Source organism: Chlamydotis macqueenii, chromosome 1, assembly GCF_036417535.1.
Source record: "Chlamydotis macqueenii isolate bChlMac1 chromosome 1, bChlMac1.mat, whole genome shotgun sequence".
Taxonomy (NCBI): domain Eukaryota; kingdom Metazoa; phylum Chordata; class Aves; order Otidiformes; family Otididae; genus Chlamydotis; species Chlamydotis macqueenii.
This window is the reverse complement of record NC_141556.1, coordinates 197,604,096-197,627,975: the sequence shown is the minus strand read 5'-3', so window position 1 is coordinate 197,627,975 and position 23,880 is coordinate 197,604,096. Positions and strand designations below refer to the sequence as shown.

The following is a 23,880-nucleotide window of genomic DNA, read 5'->3' as shown; positions in this document are numbered from 1 at the left end:
CATGGAGATCTCCACTTTATGTAAGTGAAGGGTCTGAGAGCCTCATAGTTTGCAGCAACGTGCCCGGAGGCCTTTCTACCTTAAAACATTCAACTGATTTGAAAACCTCAGATGATTTCTCCCTCAGCAATAATTCCAATACATACTGTTTGTAATGCCAGATACACCTCTGGAAATGGTTTGTTCTGGCTAGGGAAGGGCTATGATGTACAAGAGCCCAGGGCTGTGCACCTGGGTTCACGAGTCTCTGTAGCAGCTGCTTCTGGGATTGCTGCTGCCATTCTTGCTGGGTTGCCAACTGGGCTTTTGCCGCTCTTGCTGAGCTGTGAGTTGAACTCATTAGTGTTTCTGGAACTGTCACTGTTGGGATTACAGTCTGCGTTTCTTGAAGTTGTTGTTGAGCTACAGCCCATGCTTATGGCTGAAAGGTTAAAATCAGCAATTTCTGCTTCGCCAGCCACTTGTTCGCTTGTCTGTTAGTAGCTTTTTATTGTAGCCATTGTGTGGAAGAAAATAACATCTGGTATCATGCATACATTCATGAGACTTTCATCTGGTTCCAGCGAAACACTGTATGGCTCATAACTGTGTTGAGATGGTGCCCACTGGCTGGAGTTTGACCTTATTGGTAAGACTCACTCAAAGTTTCGACTTTCTTTCTTGTGAGCTCTCTACCTTCTTCTTTGAATTGCCCATCGCTTATAAGTGAAAGTTTATAAACCACCCTTGCTTGATAAATGAGGAGAAAGTAAAGTACAGATCTGTACAGAGATTTAGCATGTGTTCGCATTGTGGAATTATGCAGCCAGTATTTTTCAAGACTCAACAGTAATTACTCTTTGCCACTATGTCTCTCCATAAGGTTTTGTTCAGTATTTGGTGGTCTTCCATCTGATTTGTTCCATGAAACTGGCAGCTCCAAAGTTTTGTGAGGCTGTGGTAGCAGTCTGTAGTTCACAGGGGACACCTTGCTGAATTTCAGACGTTAGTATTTTTCAAATTAGCTACCTTTTGATGTATACTGCTGTTGTGAGAGAGACCTCAGATAAACAAATTAATTAGGGTGAAAAAAAGCATCACCATCTTAAGGCTGATCTTTCTTTCTGTGCACAGTTTGAATTGTTCGTCTGGAGCTTGGACACACTCATTGGTTTGTGTGCCTGTGGGAGCTCTAAAGAGAAAACATTTGTAGCGGACAGACTGAAAACAGATGCCTCCAGTGGGCATTGTAAATAGAGTTTAGTTTGTCTGCTGACATGGAATGCTGTAGTGGAAAGTAAAGCCTCATCCCTTGATAAGTGCAAGATGATGTTGCAGAAATAGGTAATGAGGCCAAATAGGCTGTATTAGCAAGAGTGTAGCTAGCAGATGAAGCGGAGTGATCGCTTGCCTCTTTTTGGCACCGACGAGATTGCATTTAGAGCACTGTGTCCAGTTTTGGTCTCTGAAGGGCAGGAGAAGACACTGACTTACTGGAGCAAGTCCAGTGGACGGCTGCAGGGTGAGGGGGCTGAAGTACATCATGCACAAGGAGAGACTGGGAGAGATTAATTTATTCAGCCTTCTAAGAGAGGACTAAGGAGGATCTCATTGCTATCTTCTGCTGCGTAATGTGAGGGTGTGGAGAAGACAAAGTACTCTATTTGGAGGCATGCAGCAAAAGGACAAGAGACAGCAGTTGCAGGTTACAGTGAAGAAATTCTGTCTGGAGGTGGAGAAAAATGTCACCGTGACATAAACACTGGGATGGGTGCCTGGGGAGGTCGTGGAATCTCCAGCCTTGGAGACGCTCAGAAGTTGACTTGGAAAAGGCATTGAGCAACCTACTGTGGTTGACCCTGCATTGAGCGTTTGTTGGGGTAGCTGACCTCCAGAGATCCCTTCCAAACTAAATTATTTAGTTCTAAATGTTAATAGTATCAGCAGTTCTGAATGAAGTCTTCCTATTTGCATCTGTCATTGCCAGATCTAATTTCGTGATGAGGTGGGAGTCTGAAAAGCAAAATGTGAGCTCTAGAGGTCAAAAAGGTCTCAAAATATTAACCTTAGTGAAGGAATCTGTGAAGGTATCCACAGGACTAAAATATATTTGACTTTCCAACTTAAAAAAAAAAAAAAGGAGAAGAAAAAAAATTTATAAAGTGGAGACTAAATATAAGGAAATCTGGTCTGCAATATTAATTTCTACTTTAAAAGTTGCAAACTCTGAGCTCAGAATGAAAAGACTGAGACTCTGAAGTCCTACAAAAAATATGTGAAATCACTAACAGATGGTTTGTCTCTTTTTGATGTATTAGGTTATTAAACAAAAGTGGGCAAACTGCTTTATTAACATATGAAATACCAGGATTTCAAAGCCTGGTGTATGTAGTTCAGTGTGGGGACTTCCTGGTGGTCTCTCCTGAGTTCTGGCATACACTAACTCTGAAGAAAAGCCATACCTAAATGACACGTAGTCAGATAGACTTCTGTGTAGCTATTTTCTTTCTGTTTATTTTTTTAACTTGGATATGCAGCTGCAGTAACCCACTTTCTGTGAGATCTGGCTATTGTTGCTACTTGTCAGGTCTATTAAAAGCTTCCCAAGAAAGTAAGAAATAATTATATACTAAGTGTGTCTCGACAAATCACGTGATCATCTCTGTCTTCCCTGATTCTTAACTTGCTAAATCTGGGTAAAAAAATTGGACCTTAACGTATTTTCTGGCTCTTTCATCGCAGTATAGAGTAAATGGCAAGGCTGAAAGTATTGCAGAAAATCCGCTGCTGGCAGCTCTCTCGCAGGAGGCTCTGGTCCAAAATGACAACTGCAGCCGTGTGGTACAGGCACAGGAATTGTCTCTCAAATAAGCCTAACCCTGTGAAGCCATTTAGGGCGACGCAGAGTCCAACCACCACCTTGAACTCCGTCCAGGAACCCTGGAGATTACAGGCTCTGTTGCCAGTAGCATGACCTGAAACACAACCTGGCCATGTCACTCGACAGTTTGAGAGGCCTATTTTCCTCTGACGAGCCTTTCAAACTCTTAATAATACTCTGTGGCACAGATAAAAGATGTTAGGTTGACTAGCTAAGTCTCTTAAATTTGTATTTAAATGAAGAGAATACTTTTTTTTTCCACATAACCATGTTAGTTTTGTTAGAGGATTTTCTTCTGATAGAACAAATTTGAATAAAAGTACTTTGCTAAGCATGACGCCGTACACTTTGTACAGTTGTAGGCATTGTCTGGCCGCCCAATATTGTCACAGTGAAAGTTAATTAGACAGTTCAAATTTTCGTGCTCTGAAAGCATCCAGACAGCGTGACTCATTCTGGAAGTGGGAAAAGATCACATCGAACGTGTATTGCTGGAAACTTTTTTTTTTTTCCCCCTAGAGTGCTTTCTATCTCAGTGTCTCAGTTTTAATTCATCAATAATAAAATTAAGAAATAAATGAAACAAAATGCTTTCCAGTGATAATCTTGAAAGAAACACTGTTCCCCCAGTTGTTGCAGAAGTCGACAGTGTGTTCCAGACTGCCCTGGTGTCGATGAGAGCAGTTGCTCGACAGCCATCGTAGTATACGGCAGGGGTTTTCAACATTTTCTGGCTTGCAAACCCCTGAAAACTTTCTGATAGAGCTTGAAGGCCCAGTATCCAAGTGGCTGAACTGCAGGTTGGATTTTCTTGGGTTTCTTTGGCAATGTGTGTAAAAATAGGATATACCTGTTAGTGCCTGTAGACTTGAATTTGAAAACCAGTGGCAGAAGTTTTTTCTTAATTTTTTTTAAGGATTTTTAATCTGGGAAATTTTCTTAATAGCTTAAGATGTTTTAGGCTCTTGTATCCCCCAAAAAAGGGCAGAAACAAATAGAAGATACTGTATTAAATGCAGTTTTAAAGTAAGCTGAAAAGACTGTTAGACCTACCTCTTGGTGCTAGTGGCAGCTCTTGTATTTTTCCCTTTTATTTGCATTTTGAAATAAAATAAGGTTTTTTTTTCAGGCAGGAAACAGTAACTGAGGCCTTGGTCCTAAAGGAAGACTAACAGAATGGAGTGGGTCATACTTGTGGCGGTATCAGAGCAGGAGTGAAAGGATCTACCCCTACAAACACAGGCATAGTGGCAAAATTGAACATTCACTGGCCAAACTGTGGAAATGGTCACATTGCTTACATGCCTAGTAAAGGAAAACAGTTCCCTGACACATTTGGTGGAGTGCTCTTGGGTGTCTGTTCCCCAAAAAACTGAAGAATTTCTGGCCACATGACTTACATCCCTTGGAAACAAGACTTCTGTGACCATGCCATCATGTGTGCACGCCCTGGTGTACTTGTGCAGGTGTGGTCATAGTAACTTGTATGTCTGTGCCAGGTGATGTGGACCTGTTGGAGCGGGTCCAGAGGAGGGCCACAAAAATTATCATAGGGCTGGAGCACCTCTCCTATGAGGACAGGCTGAGAGAGTTGGGGCTGTCCAGCCTGGAGCAGGGAAGGCTCCAGGGAGACCTTATTACGGTCTTCCAATATCTAAAGGGGGCCTACAGAAAAGACGGGGAGAAATCCTTTAGCAGGACCTGTTGCCATGGGATGAGGGGTAATGGTTCTAAAACAGAAGGAAGCAGATTCAGACTGGACATCAGGAATTTTTTTTTTTCTGATTAGGGTGCTGAAACACTGGAACAGGTTGCCCAGAGAGATGGTAGATGCCCAATCCCTGGAAACATTCAAGATTTTAACCACACTTGAGTTGGAGCATCCACTTAAAGATGGGAAAATCCTTGAACCAACAATGTGTACTTGTGGCAAGAGAAGGCCAGTGATGACCTGGGCTGTGTTAGGAGGAGTGCTGCAGCAGGTCAAGGGAGGGGATCCTTCCCCTCTGCTCAGCACTGGTGAGACCACACCTGGAGTGCTGTGTCCAGTTCTGGGCTCCCTAGTACAAGAGACACATGGGCATACTGGAGAGAGACTAACAAAGGGCCGTGAACTGAAGCATCTCTCCTGTGAGGAAAGGCTGGGAGAGCTGGGACTGTTCAGCCTGGAGAAGAGAAGACCAATGCATATAAACACCTGAAGTGAGGGGGCATCACCGCAAAGGCCCTGGCTCCATCCTCTGCCTCACTTTGAAATCAAGAAACACTTTTTTTACAGTGAAGGTGATGGAGCACTGGCACAGGTTGCCCAGGGAAGTTGTGGAGTCTCCATCCTTGGTGATAGTCAAAAGCCATCTGGACAAGGTCCTGGGCAACTGGTTCTGGTGGCCCTGCTTGCGCAGGGGAGTTGGACCAGATGACCTCCAGAGGTCCCTGCCAACCTCAGTGATTCTGTGGTACTGTGGAAGGAGCATTGTTTAGGGATCTGTGCCCACAATGGTTATCTGAAGTTACAGTGCTGAGGCAACTACTTTTCAATGGGTTTTTATTTTGTCACGTGATCAAAACTATTCCCTTTCAAAATGAAAGTCTTTGCTTCAGAAAGCTTATCTCATTTCAGGAGCTACTTCTTAGCCTGGTACTAACAAGTGATTCCCGTGTTTTGTTGTTGGGGAATGCTGCTTTATGCTTTCTGCACAGTTGGCTGGTGTGGCTCAAGCCTGTTGGGCTCCTTACATAGGCAAACTGTGCAGTTAGGCGCAGCTGCAGGTGGGCACCATGTCATCTCATGACGAACAGCTTGTGGTCACGGCCTTTGTGTACCCACAGACAGGGAAAGACTGGATCTATTTATGCTCGTGGTCAGCAAAAAAAGTAATCACTGCTTGTGATAAAACATAGAGTTTCCTCTTCTCGTCAAAACATATTAAAGGATGTCATGATAAATGTTGCAACAGTTTACTCAAGTCTTGCATGCAGTCAATACTGATGATCTAATGAGTTATAGTAGAAACTGTAGACCTTCTAATCTTCTTTTAAGATGATGTCCTGTTGGAAAATGCATCTCTGCTTTTTTTTTTTTAATTTTAAGGATAGCTACAGATAACTGTGTCTTCTTTTAAAGAGTGAAAGAAGTCTTTACTGCTTTATTTTAATGCATTTCAAAGTGCATGCTTTTCTACAGAGAAATTACACTGCATTTGAAAATGCAGTTGACCCTTTTAAAATTATTTTTTTAAAAGTCTGTTTATTCTCTAGGCAAAGCATTACATAGCATTACATCTCTATCATAGTATAAGTTGTTTTTATGAAATCTAGGCACTTTTTACTCATCATTTAATTCTCTCCTCTGCCTAGCTGTAGGGCACTGGTGGTTTTTTGTTTGTTTTCATGACTGTGTGTAGAACAGTCTAGAGCACCACTTACCATTCTTCAAAACGAAGTAAACTTCTTTCAAAGTGTTACATTTAAGATGGACATCCCTTAACATACTGATTGGAAAAGAAGAATTTGTCTTGTATTGCCACCTCATAATTTTGAGAATAAGCGTCTCCCTTGCAGCTCCCAAGTCCAACAGGATGTTTTGTAATACACAGCAGTGAGTTTTGTCTGTAGCATAGAACCTTCATATCTGTTTCATAAATGTAGTGGTATGTGATTGATTGAACTTGTACAGTGTATTCTTGCAAATGCATAATTTATTACTGGAGGCTTAGCATAAAGCTGTACCATAAAAGATAATGAAATACTTTAATAGGACAAGTTGTCTTTCTAATTACTGCAGTAATACCACTTGAGTTACAGAATGACTGTTTTGTATGCTTGCATAAAATAATTTATTTTAAAATAAGGCTTTGTTTTCAACATGTTTGAAACAACAAGAGTTGGCTGGAACTAGCAGCTTTTTTTTTTTTAAGAGTGTTTTTTTTCCCCTTCTAGTAGTACTTCCCTAATATCTTCAGCCTACGCTGTCTGAGTTTCCCAGCTGCTCGAGCTCTCACTCCTTTGGTCTTTCTGATCCTCCCATGCGTGCTTTTCATACCAAACTGGGCAGTGGGAGGGAGGGGATGCTCTCCTTCCCACCCCTCACCCAACTGAGAGGTTCACCCTGGTCCATGTCTCTGTGCAGCATCCCATCACCTGGCTGTGTGCCGTTTGGAAAATCTCTTTCCACCGTGGAGTCCCTGAGCCCATTACCTCCAACCAGTTCAGGATTTTGTGGTGGCCTGCTGTTTAATCGAGTGTCATTAGGGACCTGATGAGCACTATACTCAATGTTTGATCTCTAGGAGCCACAAAATTTGTTTTTTATAGCTTACTGACCTTGCAAGACCAGAAATTTGAAGAGCTGTTATGTTTACTGTATTTTGGTGACTGACTTTAACTTACTCACTCTTTGTATTTTAGATATGGTAATAGGAGATTGCTGAACTAGTCAGGTTGTTGGATTTGGAGGTTTTAACACAAGAAGTAGAACTAACTTTGTCCATTTGCACTGTGTACCTTGTAATGGTGCTGTTATAGCCTCTCACAGATGTGATGGGAAAGCCACGGTATTTCTTACCCAGGTTTCTTTGTTGAGCTCATCATTCCCAGAAGGAAGCCTCGTGTACTGGTTAAACCCTAGTAAGAATGCTTTTCTGTCATCACAAGCGTGATTTTGAATAGGGCGGTCTGACACCTTGTAAACATTGGACAGCCCAACTTCTTTTAGGGAAGAGCTGAGAAGATGCTTTCAGAACAGGCAGCTGGTTTAAGTAGCTGACATTGTGCACAAGGTAGAATTAGAAAAGGTCGTCTTAATCCGTACAACTACAGCTTGCTAGAATATCTTCTATAAATTAAACAATATAATGTAAGTCTTCAGATGGTGTCTGTTCCGACTTTAGTCGTAGTCAGTGCTGCAGCATGGCATTATCATGAACATTAATCTGCAACTGAAGTTCAGACGTGGTTCCCTGAAGACATGGAGAGCTGGGAGGAGGGAGCGTGAGTTATTGTTGCTGTAGAAGGCATTGAGGGGGCAGGTGTTTACAAGTAAACTTCTTAAAACCTTATTTTTGAGGCAGATGTTTAAGCCAGATGATACAGTTGCCCTAGTTGTGCTTGTAGAGCCCTAGGTACACCACTTCTGTGCTACAGAGTTCTGTATGTTACAGATGTACATAAAGGGTATCACACGAGTCCTCTGCAAACCAAGCATTTCTGGTATTGCAAAAGAAGTGTCTGGCTCTAATCAGGGAGATTTCAACTAGTGACTAGCCAAGTGATCCTGCTTGCATTTAAGGGCAGTTCTTGGACATAGGTGAACTGGACTGGCTTCCTATTTTGGCTACAGAAGTTTTAATATGCTTAACATTATCCAATACCAGCAACTGAGGTAGTCTAAATACCACAGCAGGGACTGATTAGCTTTTTCAGATCACTGCTTTTATTCGCTGTTTGCAAGGAGGCTTAATCCAGTGCTGGAGACCAGGCGTCCCACTGTGCTCGTGGGTAGCTTGCTCTCACTCTTTGTGTTCACAGTGGCAGAAATTAGTGAGGAGTCTCCTCCTGCAGCCAACATAAGAGCTCCAAAATAGTGGTGTTAGTCGTTGTTCTTCAGAGTGTTTAATGGGCAGTGCAGAGAAACTGTAGTTGGGGTTTCTGCTTTGCAGCGTAGTATCTGGGCACATGACAAATGCATCAGTGTAATAGGGTGATGGTATGTGATTTCATTTACTATATTGAATCACTTTAATATCCTCATAAAGCTTGGGAAATTACTCAAAACAATTCTAACAAACCTTTTTTCCTTCTTTTTGTCCTTTAAATCACAGTAGATGTTTCCCAGCAGATTGCCTGTCCTCCCAAGCAGAGGATGACAGCTGCCTCTGCGGTTCTCAGTATTGCTTTTAGTCATATAATTATGATGAAGTTCAGCAAATAAGCTTTTCTAGTAGTCATTCAGATGAACATTTGCAAATGTAGAATCCACTCCTCCTCTGCATTGAGCTTTCTTCACTGAAGTTGCCAGCAGTGGCAACTTTTTATTTGAAAGTCCACATTGCTCCACTTTTTTTTGGGGGTTTTTTTTTGGTTTTTTTTTTTTTTTTAAATCAAGCATGTAAACCTTTCTACTGTTACATCTCTAAATGTGTGTGTTGCAGTGAGGGTAGGTATGGACTGGAGTTTGTGTTTCCATGTGGCTGACTTCAGTAAAAATAAGAACAATAAAAACTTGACTTTTGTTCAAATATTTCATCATTGCAAAGAGACAGGAAGATGTTGGCATCTAGAACAGGTCTGTGAAATAAGAAGTTCACAACTATGAATGACTCCAGAACAAAAGAGTGGTTCACAGTTCCTTTCTGTCAAGTGCCCTAACGTTTCATTGCCACTGCTTAAAAATATCCGTTATTCCACATATTGATATTACATGGTTTTAGTTTAATCAGTTTCGCCTTACGTTGAAATTACCCACAAGTACTCTCTTAGAGTTGTGTGTAAATGCAAGTTTATTACATTTATTGGCTGATGTACAAAAGTGTCAGGAAATTCAGAAAGTGGTTTCTGAATACATTTCAGTGTTTAGTCTGAGCCCCTTTCATACCTCCTTGCACTTTACACCAATATGATTAATTTTGCTAACAAGAAAAGGAGACGACAATAGCTACTGATAGATTAATATTTTTTCTTATAAAGAACTTTTTGTTCCCATAATAGAAGGGATTATATTCCTTAAGACCGATATATTTTAATAAAACTCACAACTTTTACTACTTAAAAATAATTCCTTTCTTTGTTTCATGAATTAGAAACAATGAGGAGAAGCTGAAGTCTGCCCAAGCCAGGTGTTTCTTGTTGGCAGCCTGCTCCCTAATGACTCTGGCTCTCATACAGCAGCTGCCTGCTAGTCTCTTTTGTATGGCCTATTGTTGCTGCACACCCCTTGTTAATACACATGCTGCCCGGGGCAGACCCTGAGAATGACATCAACTTGCTTATCTTAGAAACCTCCCAACCTGATGCAGAGTGGGGAGGTTGCCTTGCATCTGCCCGGCCAACTAATTGTGAGCTCTGCGAGTCGTGATTGGCTCTGCGGCTGCTCAGTAATAGGTTAAGCAAAGACATCGCGGGTCCATCTGTTCGTCCATTCATTGTTCTGCTTGCTTGCCTGAAGTCTGCAGCTGAAATCGTGTTAAGGAGTTGCTTCTGGAACAGCTACAAGAAACCAATGTCTGTGTGTTTTCCAGCGAACGTAAGTACATGGGCTTCTCTCTGCAGAAACGGGACGTTTCACCTTTCTGGTGTTCCAGCATATTGGCTTGCGTTTGGACAACGTAGCTTGCATGTGTGTCAGTTGAGATTTGCACACTTTGGGTGTCTCTTGGAAAAAGAGGGAAAGAAAAACAGTTATGTCTGAAGATTAAGTATATTAAAAAGCGATTATCTCACTCAGTATGTTCTATTAAAGAACTTTCAAAAGCATCGGTAATGGTGTATTTCCAAGATTTGAAAATGGTAGGCAGTAGTCACCAAAAGAACAAATTCTTCTCCAGCTCTCTGGGGGAAAGGGAAGGTTTCAACTTTAAGTTATAGGTATTTACCTATTTATTTTTAGCAGTTTACATAGTTTATCTGTTACCTATTTCTTGCAAATAAGCAAGAAAATACAAGCATTAAATGCTTTAATTTGTGACAGGTAGAAAAAGCTTTAAGGGAAAAAAGATCAAACAACTTTGCATTATAGTATACAATGGGTGAAATTTCCTGTCTTTGTGAAAATAGGAGGAGCTCCGTTGTGGGCTATCTGAAGATAGTGTAGTCTGAGATAGAGCATTAGGATGCTCTCAGGTGGGAACATGTTCCAGTCAAAGGTTTTGTGCTTTGAAAGCTGTTCATACCTGTGTCAGATCTAGCCTGGCTATTTTTATAAAGTTTCTAATCTGTTTTGTTTTATGTTTTGAGTTCAGATGTTAGGCTGAAGAACAGACACTGTGTACTCCATGAGCCTGTGTTCCAAGGATCCTGTAAAGAAAAAAAAACCAAAACAAAGACCTTCATATATCAGTTGGGAGGGAAAGAGAGCATATAAAAGGGTTAAAAAGAGGTTTGCATTTCTACCACATGCCCTATTGTGTGAACATATGCATGAGTCTATTGAAAGTTTTCAGAAGATGGGCAGGCCACCAGTTGCTGGTCTCCTGCAGTTCCAGTAGACATCTGTTGCCCCAGAGCATTAACCAATCTGTTCAATGGGACATCCTTCCTTTGTTGGACAGAATGATGCAGACAACAGCACTCACTGAAGTACAATGGTAATTAAATACATGGAAACTACAACAGTAGGTATTTATTACATATTCATTATTTTATTTGCATTGTTGTAGTATCTTTATCATTTGGATAACTGATACATTCATTTTTTATCTTTTCTGATCAGCTCTGCACTTCTGTTTGTCACAAGTAATGACAGTGTTTCAACAAACTGTGATTTCAGTATTTTCCATTTTGTGTTCAGAAGGCTTAGAAAAAGTCTGCCTGTGAGAAAACGTGCTGAACTATTTCACTGTAGAAAGTATCTTCAGAAACTTTTGACTGTCTTTTGAGAATACACCATTTCTGTTATAGTGTGCCACGTGACACACTATTTTCCTCCCTGCTGTTTTCCTGTATGAACTAAATTTGCATTAAACTGCTTATGCTCAATTGTAAGTGGAAAATATTCTGAGTATGCATTAAAAGATGAGATGATCTACTTACATCCCTTTGAGAAATATTTCTAGTTTCTCTGAATTAATGAGATGATCAGTGGAAAATAGTGTTGACTTCTAAGAAATGGGAAAAGGACACGGTTCTAGAATGTGGTAGCACAGTGCTCATCCGGAGTATTACAATTGTACTTGATAAATGTCTTTGACACAGTAATACAGTATTTTAGGCCTTTAACAGTGAACCTAGTGTGAGATACTGTAGTTTTAAATAGGCTATAGTTTAAAATTTGTGTTGTCATATGAATGTCTAAATTGGGAGTTACCCGTTTTATTAACTTTTTAATAAATCAAAATTCTGTTACTCAGCTGTGGTGAGCATAACCAAAAGTTGAAGACTTTCTTGACAAGATTTTTTTGACTGATTTTTGTTTGTTTATTTGTCTCTCAGTTGAGTCAGTATTTGTAGCAGATATTTTTCTTCGCTATGTTACATCAGTAAGCATACTTTAAAACCATATGTGCATAATCAGAGTTCCTTGTAAATAAAAAATGCACGGAGTTCTTCTTACTTACCTGATATTACTTCTTGGGTAAATGTGACCTTTTCTGATTTTCATGAGCTTCATTGTCCTATATATGGGTACACTAATGTTTATTTGGAATACACATTCATTCAAATAGACTGGCTGGCATATTTCTCTTCACTAACCAGATTAAGATAAAATAATTAATTCCAGCAGCATTCAACAGTGACATCTGATTTTCATGGTTGTGATCAATGAATCTCATAAAAGACATCATGTTGGGACCTCTAAAGTCTAGCGTTTCTAAAAGATGCTCCTGACCACAAATGCATGTGCAGTGTTCACAGACATTGTAAAAATTTGTCTGAAAATAAAGAGTTGGCATGGAAGATTTAGGCCATAAGCCAGGAATAGAGTACTGCTTGTGCAAAACTATTTCAGATATCTTTAGCTTTGGATTTACATCATTTGGATTTACATCACTTGTAAAGCAGTAGTATGGTGACTATACACTTTCTGTGTCAGTTCTTAAAGCTGCTGCTTGTACTCCTTTCTTCTTTCGTTGCTGAAAAACAGTAGAGTTCTGTACAAAAGAAGCAATTCTATATTGTAGCAAATGGAGATTGACAGAAGACTTAAAGCAGACAAATGCGAGGCTGATTATGTATACGTTCCCAACAATGAACAAAGCTGAGTTTACGGTCATTTTTCATAAGCAGTTGATGTGCAAATCATCTAAAGTATGTTTCATATAATGCCTGATCTTCAGACACATTCGTATGCTAGTGACCTCTTTGAGTCCCACTGGAGGGTGTTATAATTGCAGTTGCTGTAAAGCACTTAAACTTCAATGGAGAAGTGATTGGAGAATGACTTAAGTATTATTTTAACTAACACTAAAAAAAAAAAATCACCACCTCTTTCTGATCTATGCTCTTCAAGCTTTGTTTATTCCGTGCTGTTAATATGCAACCTCCTCCTCCTCCCCCCTTCCAAAAAACCCCTCCTTCTACTTCTAGTTCAATACTAAAATGACATTTCACAGTACATGGATTTAGGCAGTGACCCATTATCTCCCTGTATTCTGTGGCAGCGGTACATGAGCCAGCTCAACTTTTCAGTCCAGCTTAAAAGTGTTGCCCATTAACTAGACTTCCTCGAGTCAGAGCAGATTGTGGGGTTGGTGGAACAATGATGTCGGGGCTTCCAGATCGGTTTGGCAGCTGCATTGTTCTCCGAGGGGAAGCCAGACGCACTTAAGTCCAGCTCTCTTTCATAGGCTTTTGTTCATACCAAATTATTCTTTCGCTGTGCTAGTATTCATGATGGTATGTTAAAGGAGTGCATCCTAGCAACTAAAGGCTGGTTGCTAAGCAGCCTCGCCTCCAATAGGGGTTTCTTGTTTGAGATTTTTTAATTTTTGTGTGTATGTCTGTCAGTTCTGTGAAGGCCACAGTGTTGTTTTTTCAACTGTATCCTTTTATTGGGATATTGTTGCATTTTGTTACTAGCGCTCTCCCATCGAGTGCATCACGTTAGTTAATAAATCACTGTGTAAAAAAAAGTTAATTTCCTAAATTCTCATTGTGTTTAATCAGTGGTGTTACTTGAAATCCCGAAGCTTTGGGTGAAGAGAAAGTAATATTTCTTGATACGCTGCCTGAGAGAGCATTACAGCACTACTACCTTCTGACAAGATCAGATCTAAGCAAAACTATGGAGTATTTTCTTTGCTGTTGGTCTTGCTTGGATTAAGGTGCTGGAGATGAAAACACTGATAATAGGTTTGTTTGTGTGTTTGTTTTAACTAGAAATGCTTAGCTTAAGTAAGTTTTTGTGCCTCATAACCAACAAGCTCCAAGACAGTGGTGATCTCTTGGCACCCAGCACCTATAGAGTCTGCTTTTACCGAACCATAGATTGGGATTTTTGCTTGATTCTCTGTAGTCCTAAACTTGGATGAATTTACCTTGTGTGTGCTCTCAGATCTATATCCCAAAAAGAGGAAAGTACAACACATTTTTCAAATACTAGGTCATTGTTAAAAGCTAACCTGTAAGTGGATGGGAGAGTTAATGTGCTTCTGACAGAGACACGTGTGATCTGTGTTACTATAGATCAAGAGATTCTGTTTGCCATAACGGTTTTTCTTGGTGTAACCTCCTTCATGAAATTTATGTCTGTACTGTATCTGTTAATTTCAAGTGAAGTTCTTTGCTTCTATATCTTGCTTTTCTATTCTGCCTTGAAAGACAGAAGTGTGAAAGAACTCTTTGTTTCATAGTCTTCCTTTAATGTAAATTCTTCTTTTTCATGGTAACCTTGCAGTACAATTAGTCCATATGGTCCATTTTTATCTATGAGAAAGAATTTCTCTTTTACTTTATTGAAGCAGTTAGCAAAGATTCCTGTTTGAAAGAACAAAGTAAGAGAAAGAGGTAGCAATCTGCCTTTAAATGCAGGTTGTGGAAGTAATCCTGGTGATGAAGTGGGCAGCTAACTTCTGTATAACTGCAGTTATGCAAAATTCTTCCAGATAGTCTGATGTGGCAAGTGTATGAAGTCCAGAAAACTGCAACTTTTCTTCTTCTGTTCTTCCTGCAAGACTTCTATCTATATATTTAGTATTGGTTTAGCAAAAGGCTTGCACAAGTCTAGTCCAAGAGTTGAAAACAGCTTTTCATTTTGTTGCCTTGATGAATGGTCAGTTGCAGTCAGTGCAAGGACTTCCATTGGCTTTATTGGCCGTTAGCTCAATCCATGTCTCTAAATGCTGTATGTGTTAGTAATGCAGCACTCTGTTGAGAGCAATTAGTCTTTCTTGATTTAATTTTCACTTTATAAGGGAATTCAGAAATAGTTTGAGTGTATTCAGTTAACTGGTATTGTCTTTTAGGGCCAATAAGTTTTTATTTAATTGTGTTTTCTGTTACTAATTCATTTGTGGTTTATGCAGTCATATTTGCCTAGTAAGTAAAATAATCTAGTACTATGCTAATTTCTTTCTATTCAACAAAAAGTTGAAGGTATTTAGTTTAAAAATATTTTCTAGCACTTGTATTTTATAGCTGCATTTTTGTTGTTGTTACAATGCTACCTTAAACTAGAAGAAATATCTCCTTTAAATCATTACAAGAGTTCTTTCTCTGAGTTACAGTAAATAAACTTGGAGTGTTTGGTTTCCTATTCTTTCATAAACCCCTTTCTAGAAATGTTTAAGTAAAAGCATTTGATACACTCAGAAAACAGATGATTGGTTGTTTATCTACTTAGCTGTGGAAGTTCTTAGAAAAAGTTTTTCCAAAAGAAAAGTTTTCCACTTTTTAAAAATAAAAAAAAGTTGTATTTCTCTGCTGAGAAAAAATGTGGTTCTGAGAAACCAGCAAGAAAATACAAACCAAGTAAGATATGTAACCAGTTGCAACATTTTTGTTCTCTCTAGGAATACGGAACACTTTATATTCAGGAATACAAGAAAAACAGCAAAGTGGAGTCAAGTACATGCAGCAGCTTCATGGGCTTGAAGGATCATCTGGGGCATGACCTAGGCCACCTTTATGTGGGGAGCACTGGCACACAAATAAATGCAATTGTACCTTGGTCAATGGCGGAGAAGCCAACGATGGATAAGGTTAATTCTAGGAAAGAAGACGTAGACAAGGAGACATTTGAAGAGACTTCTGGAAGCTCCAGCTGTGACTCTGAAGAAAGCACAAATTCTGATAATGATTCAGAGAGACTGAATAATTCTGCATCAGAATCACATTTATTGCCTAAGACTCACCGACAGCTGTGCCGATCTCCTTGCTTAGAGCCTCATATACTAAAAAGAAATGAGATCTTGCAAGACTTTAGCATAGAAGAGGCTCAGATAGTACCTAAGGAAGTAAAAAAGCCCCCTGATGTGGTGAAAGAATATCAAACCAAACTGGAGTTTGCACTTAAGTTGGGTTACTCTGAAGAGCAGGTTCAGCTTGTACTAAATAAACTTGGTACTGATGCTTTAATAAATGATATTTTGGGAGAACTTGTCAAACTTGGGAATAAAACTGAGACTGATCAGACTGTAACTAATGCTAACACTAGTGTAATGCGTGAAGCGTCTTCCACAGAGTCTCAGCGGTCGGATTCTCCACTGCAGGAGGATGTGACAGAGGACGGTGACAACCTGAGGCCGATAGTTATTGATGGCAGCAATGTTGCAATGAGGTATGTGACCATGAAGCTTTTATATTTAAATGGAAACAGAATTACCTTATCCTGTTCAAGCACTGATTTTCAGTATAATTGCCCAAAACTGTACACATGTTCCCTTGCAAGTGTCTTTGTCAACCACATAGTTATGCCAATCAGACGTAGAGTTCAGTGGTTTGTACTCATTGATAGAACAACAATAGGTTAATGCAAATCTCCCTGTCTAAGCAGCTATCAAATCTCTCCTTCCCGCTGCCAGTCTGGTACTTACTTAATTTTTGGTATACTTAATAAACCCTGTAGTAGGCACCATTGCTATGGACAGCTCTGTATCCAGTTACATACAGGAGGTTAAAGCAAATGTAAGAGTCCTTAAGATTACGAAAATAGTGATTTAGAAGTAAGCAGCTTAATTGTATGATAACTGGTCTGTCTGTAAAATTTCAGTCCTGGTTGTCAGGTTTGGAGTTAGGTTTTATTGCCATCAGTGCCTGAGATTACTGTGCTTTAGACTTTCACTTACATGCTGGCAGATAACATGTTTACCTACAGCATTCACCCATCCTGACGCCACTCATCTAGGCGCATAGCAAGAAACTTGTCTGTGGGGAGGCGGGAGGTTCATGCCTCATCAGTGATTAGGGAGAGAAGGAAATGGCAGAAAGAGAGATGCTGAGAGATGGGAAGTTTTACGGCTATATAAATGATTAAACTACAAATTGATTAGTAGCTAATTGGGTAACTCATAAGGCTTATCTGATTACTAGCACCGTGGTTTAGAAAGTCAATTTTAGTCTTCTGATGGCTTCATGTGGTTTTCATTAGCTAACTAATAAAAGTTTGTGCGAGACATTTCTGGGCTAAAGGCCCAGTTTTTTTTTTAGCTCCTAATCAAGACAAGTACCTTTAAATGAGGCTTTTGAAAATGAAATTAAATACAGCTCTTATCTGCACCAATGTGATAATTTTTGTTTATTTAAGTAGATATGTTAGTCCATAAAGCAAGGATATTACTTCTTTGTAAATGGGGTATTCCTGTGGATTCTTTTTAACTGATGTGTCATTCCTGATCTTTTCGTTCAACTTGAGCTGTAAAGGAAGTATGTCCAGTTGAGCAAACACTGTTCTGGTACTCAACCAAGAAGTTACACAGAGACTTCTGAAATGGGCTTGGGTTGTATTTCACATAAATCCAAAACACTTGTGTAAGTGTTAGCTAGTTAGCACAGCTCAGACTTGGTGGGTAGACTTAAGTTCAACTTCTCCCATAAACTGTACTGAACACATTCCAGAAGTTGCTCCATATCAATCATGTTTCCTTAATGTTTATTCAGCTATTAGTATAAATATTTAGGACCTGCTATGCTCAGTTTACTTTCTTGACCACTTACATAAAATGAACCAAATATGAATACATGCAATGCATGCTACAGGGCCTTAAAACAGATTAAATCTATTAATATAATAGTCTTTCTGTATCCAAGAATCTCATTAACAGGTCTTTACTTGTTTTCTACCAAATTCAATCACAGAATCATTCACTTTGGAAGGGACCTCTGGAGATCTTCTAGTCCAATCCCCTGCACAGAGCAGTGTCAATTCAAGGCCATGTCAGCTTGGGTTTCAAATGTCTCCAAGGATGGAGACTCGACATATTCTCTGGGACAGTGTTTGAGTGCCCTCACTGTAAGAAAGTTTTCTTTTTTTATGTTTAAACAACATTTCTTGTATTCCAGTTTGTGCCCATTGCCTCTTGTTCTCTCACTGGACACCTGCGAGAAGTCAATTTCTGTCCTCTTTATTCCCTTCCATCGGATATTTATACACATGGATAAGATCCCCCTGAGTCTTCTCTTTGCCAGTCCCAGCTCTCTTGGCCTCTCCTTTTGTGGCAGGTGCTTCAGTCCCTTGATTAACTTTGTTGTCCTTCACTGGATTCTCCAGTATTATCCATGTCTGTTTTATACTGGGGAGCCCAGAACTGAACCCAGCACTCCAGATGTGTCTCACCAAGGCTGAGCAGAGGGGAAGAATCACCTACCTTGACCTGCTGGCAACGCAACAGGAGGCTATTGGCCTTATGTGCTGCAGATGCACACTGCTGGCTTATGATTAGCTGGTGTTCACCAGAATCCCAAGGTCTTTCTCTTCAAAGTTGCTTTCCAGCTGGTTGGTCGCCAGCCTGTACCGATGCCTGATGTTAGTCCTCCCCAGGTGCAGGATTGGCATTTCCCTCTGTTGAACTTGCTGAGGTACCTGTTGGCCCATTTCTCTACCCTGCCAGGATCCCTCTGAATGGCAGTACACCCATCTGATGTAGTCCTAGTTATTCATCCTCTGCAAACGCGCTGAGGGTGCACTTCATCCCATTATCTAGGTCATTGACAAAGATGTTAAGCAGTGCTTGCCCCAGTGTCAGTTCCTGGGGTACACCAATACTGGTTGGCCTCCAACTGGACTTTATGCCACTAATGATAACCCTTTTGAGTGCAGCAGTTCAGCCAAATTTCCTGTCCACCTCTCTGTCGTCTTATCTTCTCCATACTTCATTAGTTTATCAGTGACGATGCTATAAGAGTGTCAGAAGCTTTGTTAAAGCCACAATAAACAACTCCACTGCTCTCCTAATCCACTGAGCCAGTCATCTCACCATAGAAGGCTATGAGGTTGGTCAAGTGTATTTCCCCTTCGTAAGTCCATGCTGACTGTTCCCGATCATCTTCACTCAATCTGCATAATTTGTTAGGAAAGGGCTTCCAGGAGGATTTGCTCCATCACTTTTGCAAGGACCAAGGTGAGGCTGAGTAGTCTGTAGTTCCCTGAAGTATCCTTCTTGCCTTCTGTCGTGGTTTAGTCCTACTTGGGACCAGACTAGGCAGTCTCTCACTCCCCCCACCCTCCGAGAGAATAGGGAGAGATAATACAAGAAGAAAAAGGCTTGAGGTTTGAGATAAAGTTACCATTATGGGCAAAACAGACTTAACTGGGGGGAAAACTATTCATTTATTATTTAAAACAAAGCAGGATAATGAGAAAGAGAACAAGGTAACTTACCCCCACCCCTCCCTCTTCCCGAGCTGAACATTATCTCTACCTCCTTCCCCCCCAGAGCGGCACAGGGGGGAAGATGGAATGGGAGTCACAGTCAGTTCATCACTTGTCGCTTTATGATGCTCCTTCCTCTTTGGGGGAAGAACTCACATTCCTCCCCTGCTCCATTGTGAGGTCCCTCCCGCGGGCCACAGTCTTCATGAACTGCTCCGGCATGGATTGTTTTTCCAAAGGATGCAGTCCCTCCAGAACGGCTGCCCCAGCGGGCCCTCCACAGGCCACAGCCTCCTTCAGGCATCCGCCTGCCCCAGCATGGGGTCCTCCATGGGCTGCGGGTGGATCTCTGCTCCTCCGTGGGCCTCCATGGGCTGCAGGGGCACAGCTGGCCTCACCATGGGCTGCACCACAGGCTGCAGGGGAATCTTGGCCAGGAGCAGCATTACTCCTCCCCCTCCTTCTGAGCTGAGCTTGGCGTCTGCAGTCGTTCCTCTCACAAGAAATTCTTCACAAAAGGCAGGCAGATGCCTCTCAGGTTCTCTTCACATCTCATCTCCTCTCCACTTGCAGCCAGGCCGGGCCGAGTTGGGCCCAGTCGGCCGCCTGGCGGGAGGCCAGAGGGTGACACCTGCAAGGCCCACAAGGCTCGCGCCTCCCCCTCTCTGCCCCTGCTTCAGCTTGTTCACATCTTCTCTCTTTTTCTTCCTGTTTTTCCCCTTCTTAAATACGTTATCGCAGAGGCGTTATCAGGGAACGTTCTGCTACCAATTGGCTCAGCCCTGGCCAGCAGCAGGTCCGCCCTAGGCCAGGCTGAGCCCACTAAACAAAGGGGAAACAACTTCTAGAAGCTTCTTAAAGAAGCTGCCACTGTAGCCCCCCTCCCCCCCCCCCCCCCTCCCCCAAATAAAACCAGAACACCTTTCTTGAAGACAGAAGGGATGTTTGCTCTCTTGTAGTCCTTAGGAACATCCCAAATCACCCCAGTCTTTCAAAGATTACCAAGAGTGAATTTGCAATGTCATCAGCCAGCTCTCTCAACACCTCTGAGTACATCCCATCAGGGCCCAGCAGCCCATATCCCATTTCAGTGGTCCCTAGCCTCTGCTGAGGGAAAATCTTATCCTGTCACCTTTGCACAACTTCCCGCATAGTAGAGTGGACCAATTTTGAGCTTGGCAAAGGTGATAGTGGAAAATCAACCAGCTCTCTAGTGCCCCTCTTCTCTGCAGGGTCATATCACATGGGATGCTCCATGTGTCTGCATGGGATTCTCTCTAAGTCTGTTTTCCTGAAGTCTGGGGTTGTGATCCTGCCTTTTGCCTTGCCTTTTCTTCACAGGATCCTGAATTCCATCACTCACGGTCACCGCAGCCAAGGCTGCCCCTGACCTTCACATCTCTGACCAGTTCTTCCTTGTTTGTAAGTATGAGGTCCAGCAGGTTTCCTTGTTGGGTCCTCCATTGCCCATGTTAATAAGTTAACATCAATGCACTCCAGCAACTTTATTGCATTGCTCGTTGGCGTGTTGGCCAGCCTATTGGTAAAGACACTTCTGCTCTGCTCTTGGTAAGCCAGTTGGCAGAGATGCTTTTGTTCTACTTGGTCAAATGCATCCCACCTTTTCCTAGAAATCAGTCCTTGATTATGAAGGCTGGTCCCATGTTTGTAAAAGATGAGTCCCTGTTGCTGGCACCAGCTGTGCAACCAGTTGTTCACTGTCAGGATCTGTCCTTTCCCCTTCTAGAAAATAGGCAGTAGTAGTAAATAAGCACTTAAAATATTTAAAAGGAAAGAATTCAACTTTTACATGTAAAAGAACAATGTTCAAAGCAGTGGGGAAGGTACAGGAATTCACCTGCAGTTCAGATGATCTTGTTCAAACCTCTGTGTCTAAACGTCCAGGGTCCTGTTATGAGTGACTAACCTATAAATTGGCACAGTCTGTTCTTTACTCTTTGCTTTTCTGAGCTGTGGCCAATGAGTTTACTTTGGAGTTGCTAAAGGGAAACGGGCCTGTGCTCTTAGCAAGACTTTAGATTGTCTTTTAAGAGAGACTCTTGGGTGCTCTCTCATGTATTCTCACAGAAGTGGGTAGGCTGTGATCTATGTTCTTGCTCCCGTGTTGTTGTAATACATGTACTCGATGTACTGTTAGAACTATTCTAGCTAAGAACTGCTAATTTTCCTTCAAAGGATGTATTTGATCGAGCAGGGAGTGTTGTGGAGAAGATTGAGGTGAGTGATGTCCAATAATACAAGTAGGATGAGACAGCTGTCCTCTTCTGGAAGGATCAAACACTGTATGCTGCCCTCTCTCTCCATGAGTGACGCAGTGACTTACTTTCAGCCTCACCTCTATCTCACTGCCAGAGATTCTTTCCTACCTGCATCTCATCTAGTGACTGCGCAACTGCAAAATATGTTGAATCAACTTCCTAATTCAAAGGAAAAAAAAGTCAGAAAGGATTATTTTTCCATTAGACTTGTAAATTAAACCCACTGTTTTTGTGGTTGGGAAAACAGCTAGGTCTGACACAAAGGAGGAAGCATGTGTCTGACATGTGACTGGATATTCATATTAGTGTAACTGGTTCCATCTAGTCAACTGACGGTGAGTGAATTTGCGAGTTCCATGGAGGCAGCACGGAACAGGGCTTGGGCCAGAGTAACTTCTTCTGGCAAGCCGGAGCCGTCGTGTGTGTTGATCTAGTCTGGTGACTACTCCTCTTCCAGACAAGCTGCTTTAGCAAACTGTAGTTAAAAAAAAAAAAAAACAAACCTCTCAGTTTTTCTACCTTTTGGTAATGCTTGGAAAGCTTTTCTTATACTTTAAGATGGCATTGCTTGTCATTTGTGCCTCAAACTGTAAACAATTGATCAGATGCATCTTGTGTATTTCAAGTTTAAAGCTCCAGTATTGCGTAAAGAATATGAATTGGTAAAGTTTTTTAAAAATAAAGCAAATCCCCTCTTTTAACTGAATAGCAGAAAGGCTGTGACTTGAAGAATTGCCATTCAGTTTCTATGGGATGCTTCAAGTCTGGTCTTGTTCTTTCGTTGTTCTGGTTTTCTTGGTGTTGACTTAATCCTTTTCCAGAATAGGAAAGATGACTATGCGTTTAAGCCTAACACACACAAAATCTTCTGTTAAGACGCCTTTACAGATAACACCATTTTTTTTTTCTGTGCGTGTATGTGTGTGTAGACTTAAAATCAGAGCTGAACAGCAAATTAGACATTCCCCTAGAGCTTTTTATAGATGTTTCCCACAGCTGAGAGGCTGGACTAAGGGATAGGACCCAGGATTCCATCGTGCCATACCTGAGCAGTGACCTGTGTTGGCTTTACAGAGAACTGTGTATCTAACTCTGCTTCATAAGGTGAGGGTTTCTTTTTTTTTATTGAAGATGATGATGTTGTAATGCAAAACCTTCATTTAGAACCTTAGTCCACATGAGTAAGAACAGCACTTGTCCATTGATGTAACAATGCGCTCAGGACCTTATTTAGTGTAAACTGCACAGTGCGGATACTAGATAGATAACATATTTCAGTCCACAGTAGTTCTGTAGCCCTTTGTGATGAGATTTAAGGTACCCTAAATTTTCCCTTTCATAACAGAGGTAGGCAAAAGAAGGTGATCTGTGCCCATCTGGCAACAGCAGATTGTCAGCTCTTCACCCCGACATCTGTCTGTTCTCCAGTGTGTTCTTGGACCTACTCTTCATGCATGTTAGTTACAAACATGTAAGAAATTTTTACTGTCTTATTCATGTGCTTCTATCTCATATTTGTTAGTTTTCCCTGACTATTGCAAGTGCCTTCAGACTTTCTTTGCTAACAGAGAAAAGCATGAATTTCAAATTTTAGAGGCTGAAATAAATGAATCTTGTTTTGAGCAATTAGATTCTTCTGAAAACTTCACCCTTAGGATTCCCAGGCCGTGGAAGGGATGCAGTTTCCCCTTTTGGAAAACCTTGGCCGAAATATTTAAATGATGTTTGGTGGTACTTCATTGAACAAGGGAAAACACAATGTGAGATAAACGTTGCATACTTCATTTTTATTTATGAGGGAAGATGCTGATTTGTTTTTTCATTAAATACACTCCTGCTTAAGATAGATATTTTACAGTTTTCTTGCAGCTTTCATGCCCAGCCGTCCCTCTGGCTGTGGATGTTCGGGTGCTTGATGGCATCAGAAACATGCACCCAGGCCTAACAGATGGTGACAGAGGCCCCAGTGCCATTCAGGGGTGGCATTCAGCTGGAGGAAGTATGAGATAACCAAAGGTGCTTAACCAGCATTAGACACCTCTGCTTAGGTAACTGCGTCTTGTCCCCAGGCTTTAACCGTCAGGCAGGTCATTTGGCTGTAGTAAAAGGTTCACTGTTACCCTGACTACATGGAAGTTTTCCAACAACTGCAAATTGTCTCAACCAAAGGATGATTTGATTGTCTTATCTATGCCAGATGTAGTTTTCATATGGCAATTTAGTTGCGTATGTATTTTAATGAACTAACAATTTAGTTGCATTAGCCTGTTCTCAGACTGTGT

The 23,880-nt window shown here is 41.2% G+C and overlaps 1 protein-coding gene across 2 annotated transcripts in view; it reads left to right on the top strand.

Moving 5' to 3' along the window:
- Positions 1-23,880, top strand: part of ZC3H12C (zinc finger CCCH-type containing 12C) — a 42,321-nt gene that overhangs the window by 5,631 nt on the left and 12,810 nt on the right. For both annotated transcript variants that reach the window (XM_086739552.1, XM_086739551.1), the window contains exon 2: positions 15,523-16,289. In XM_086739552.1, coding sequence (XP_086595678.1) covers positions 15,595-16,289 — 695 coding nt within the window. In that variant the 5' untranslated portion in view covers positions 15,523-15,594. The remainder of the gene's footprint in view (positions 1-15,522; positions 16,290-23,880) is intronic.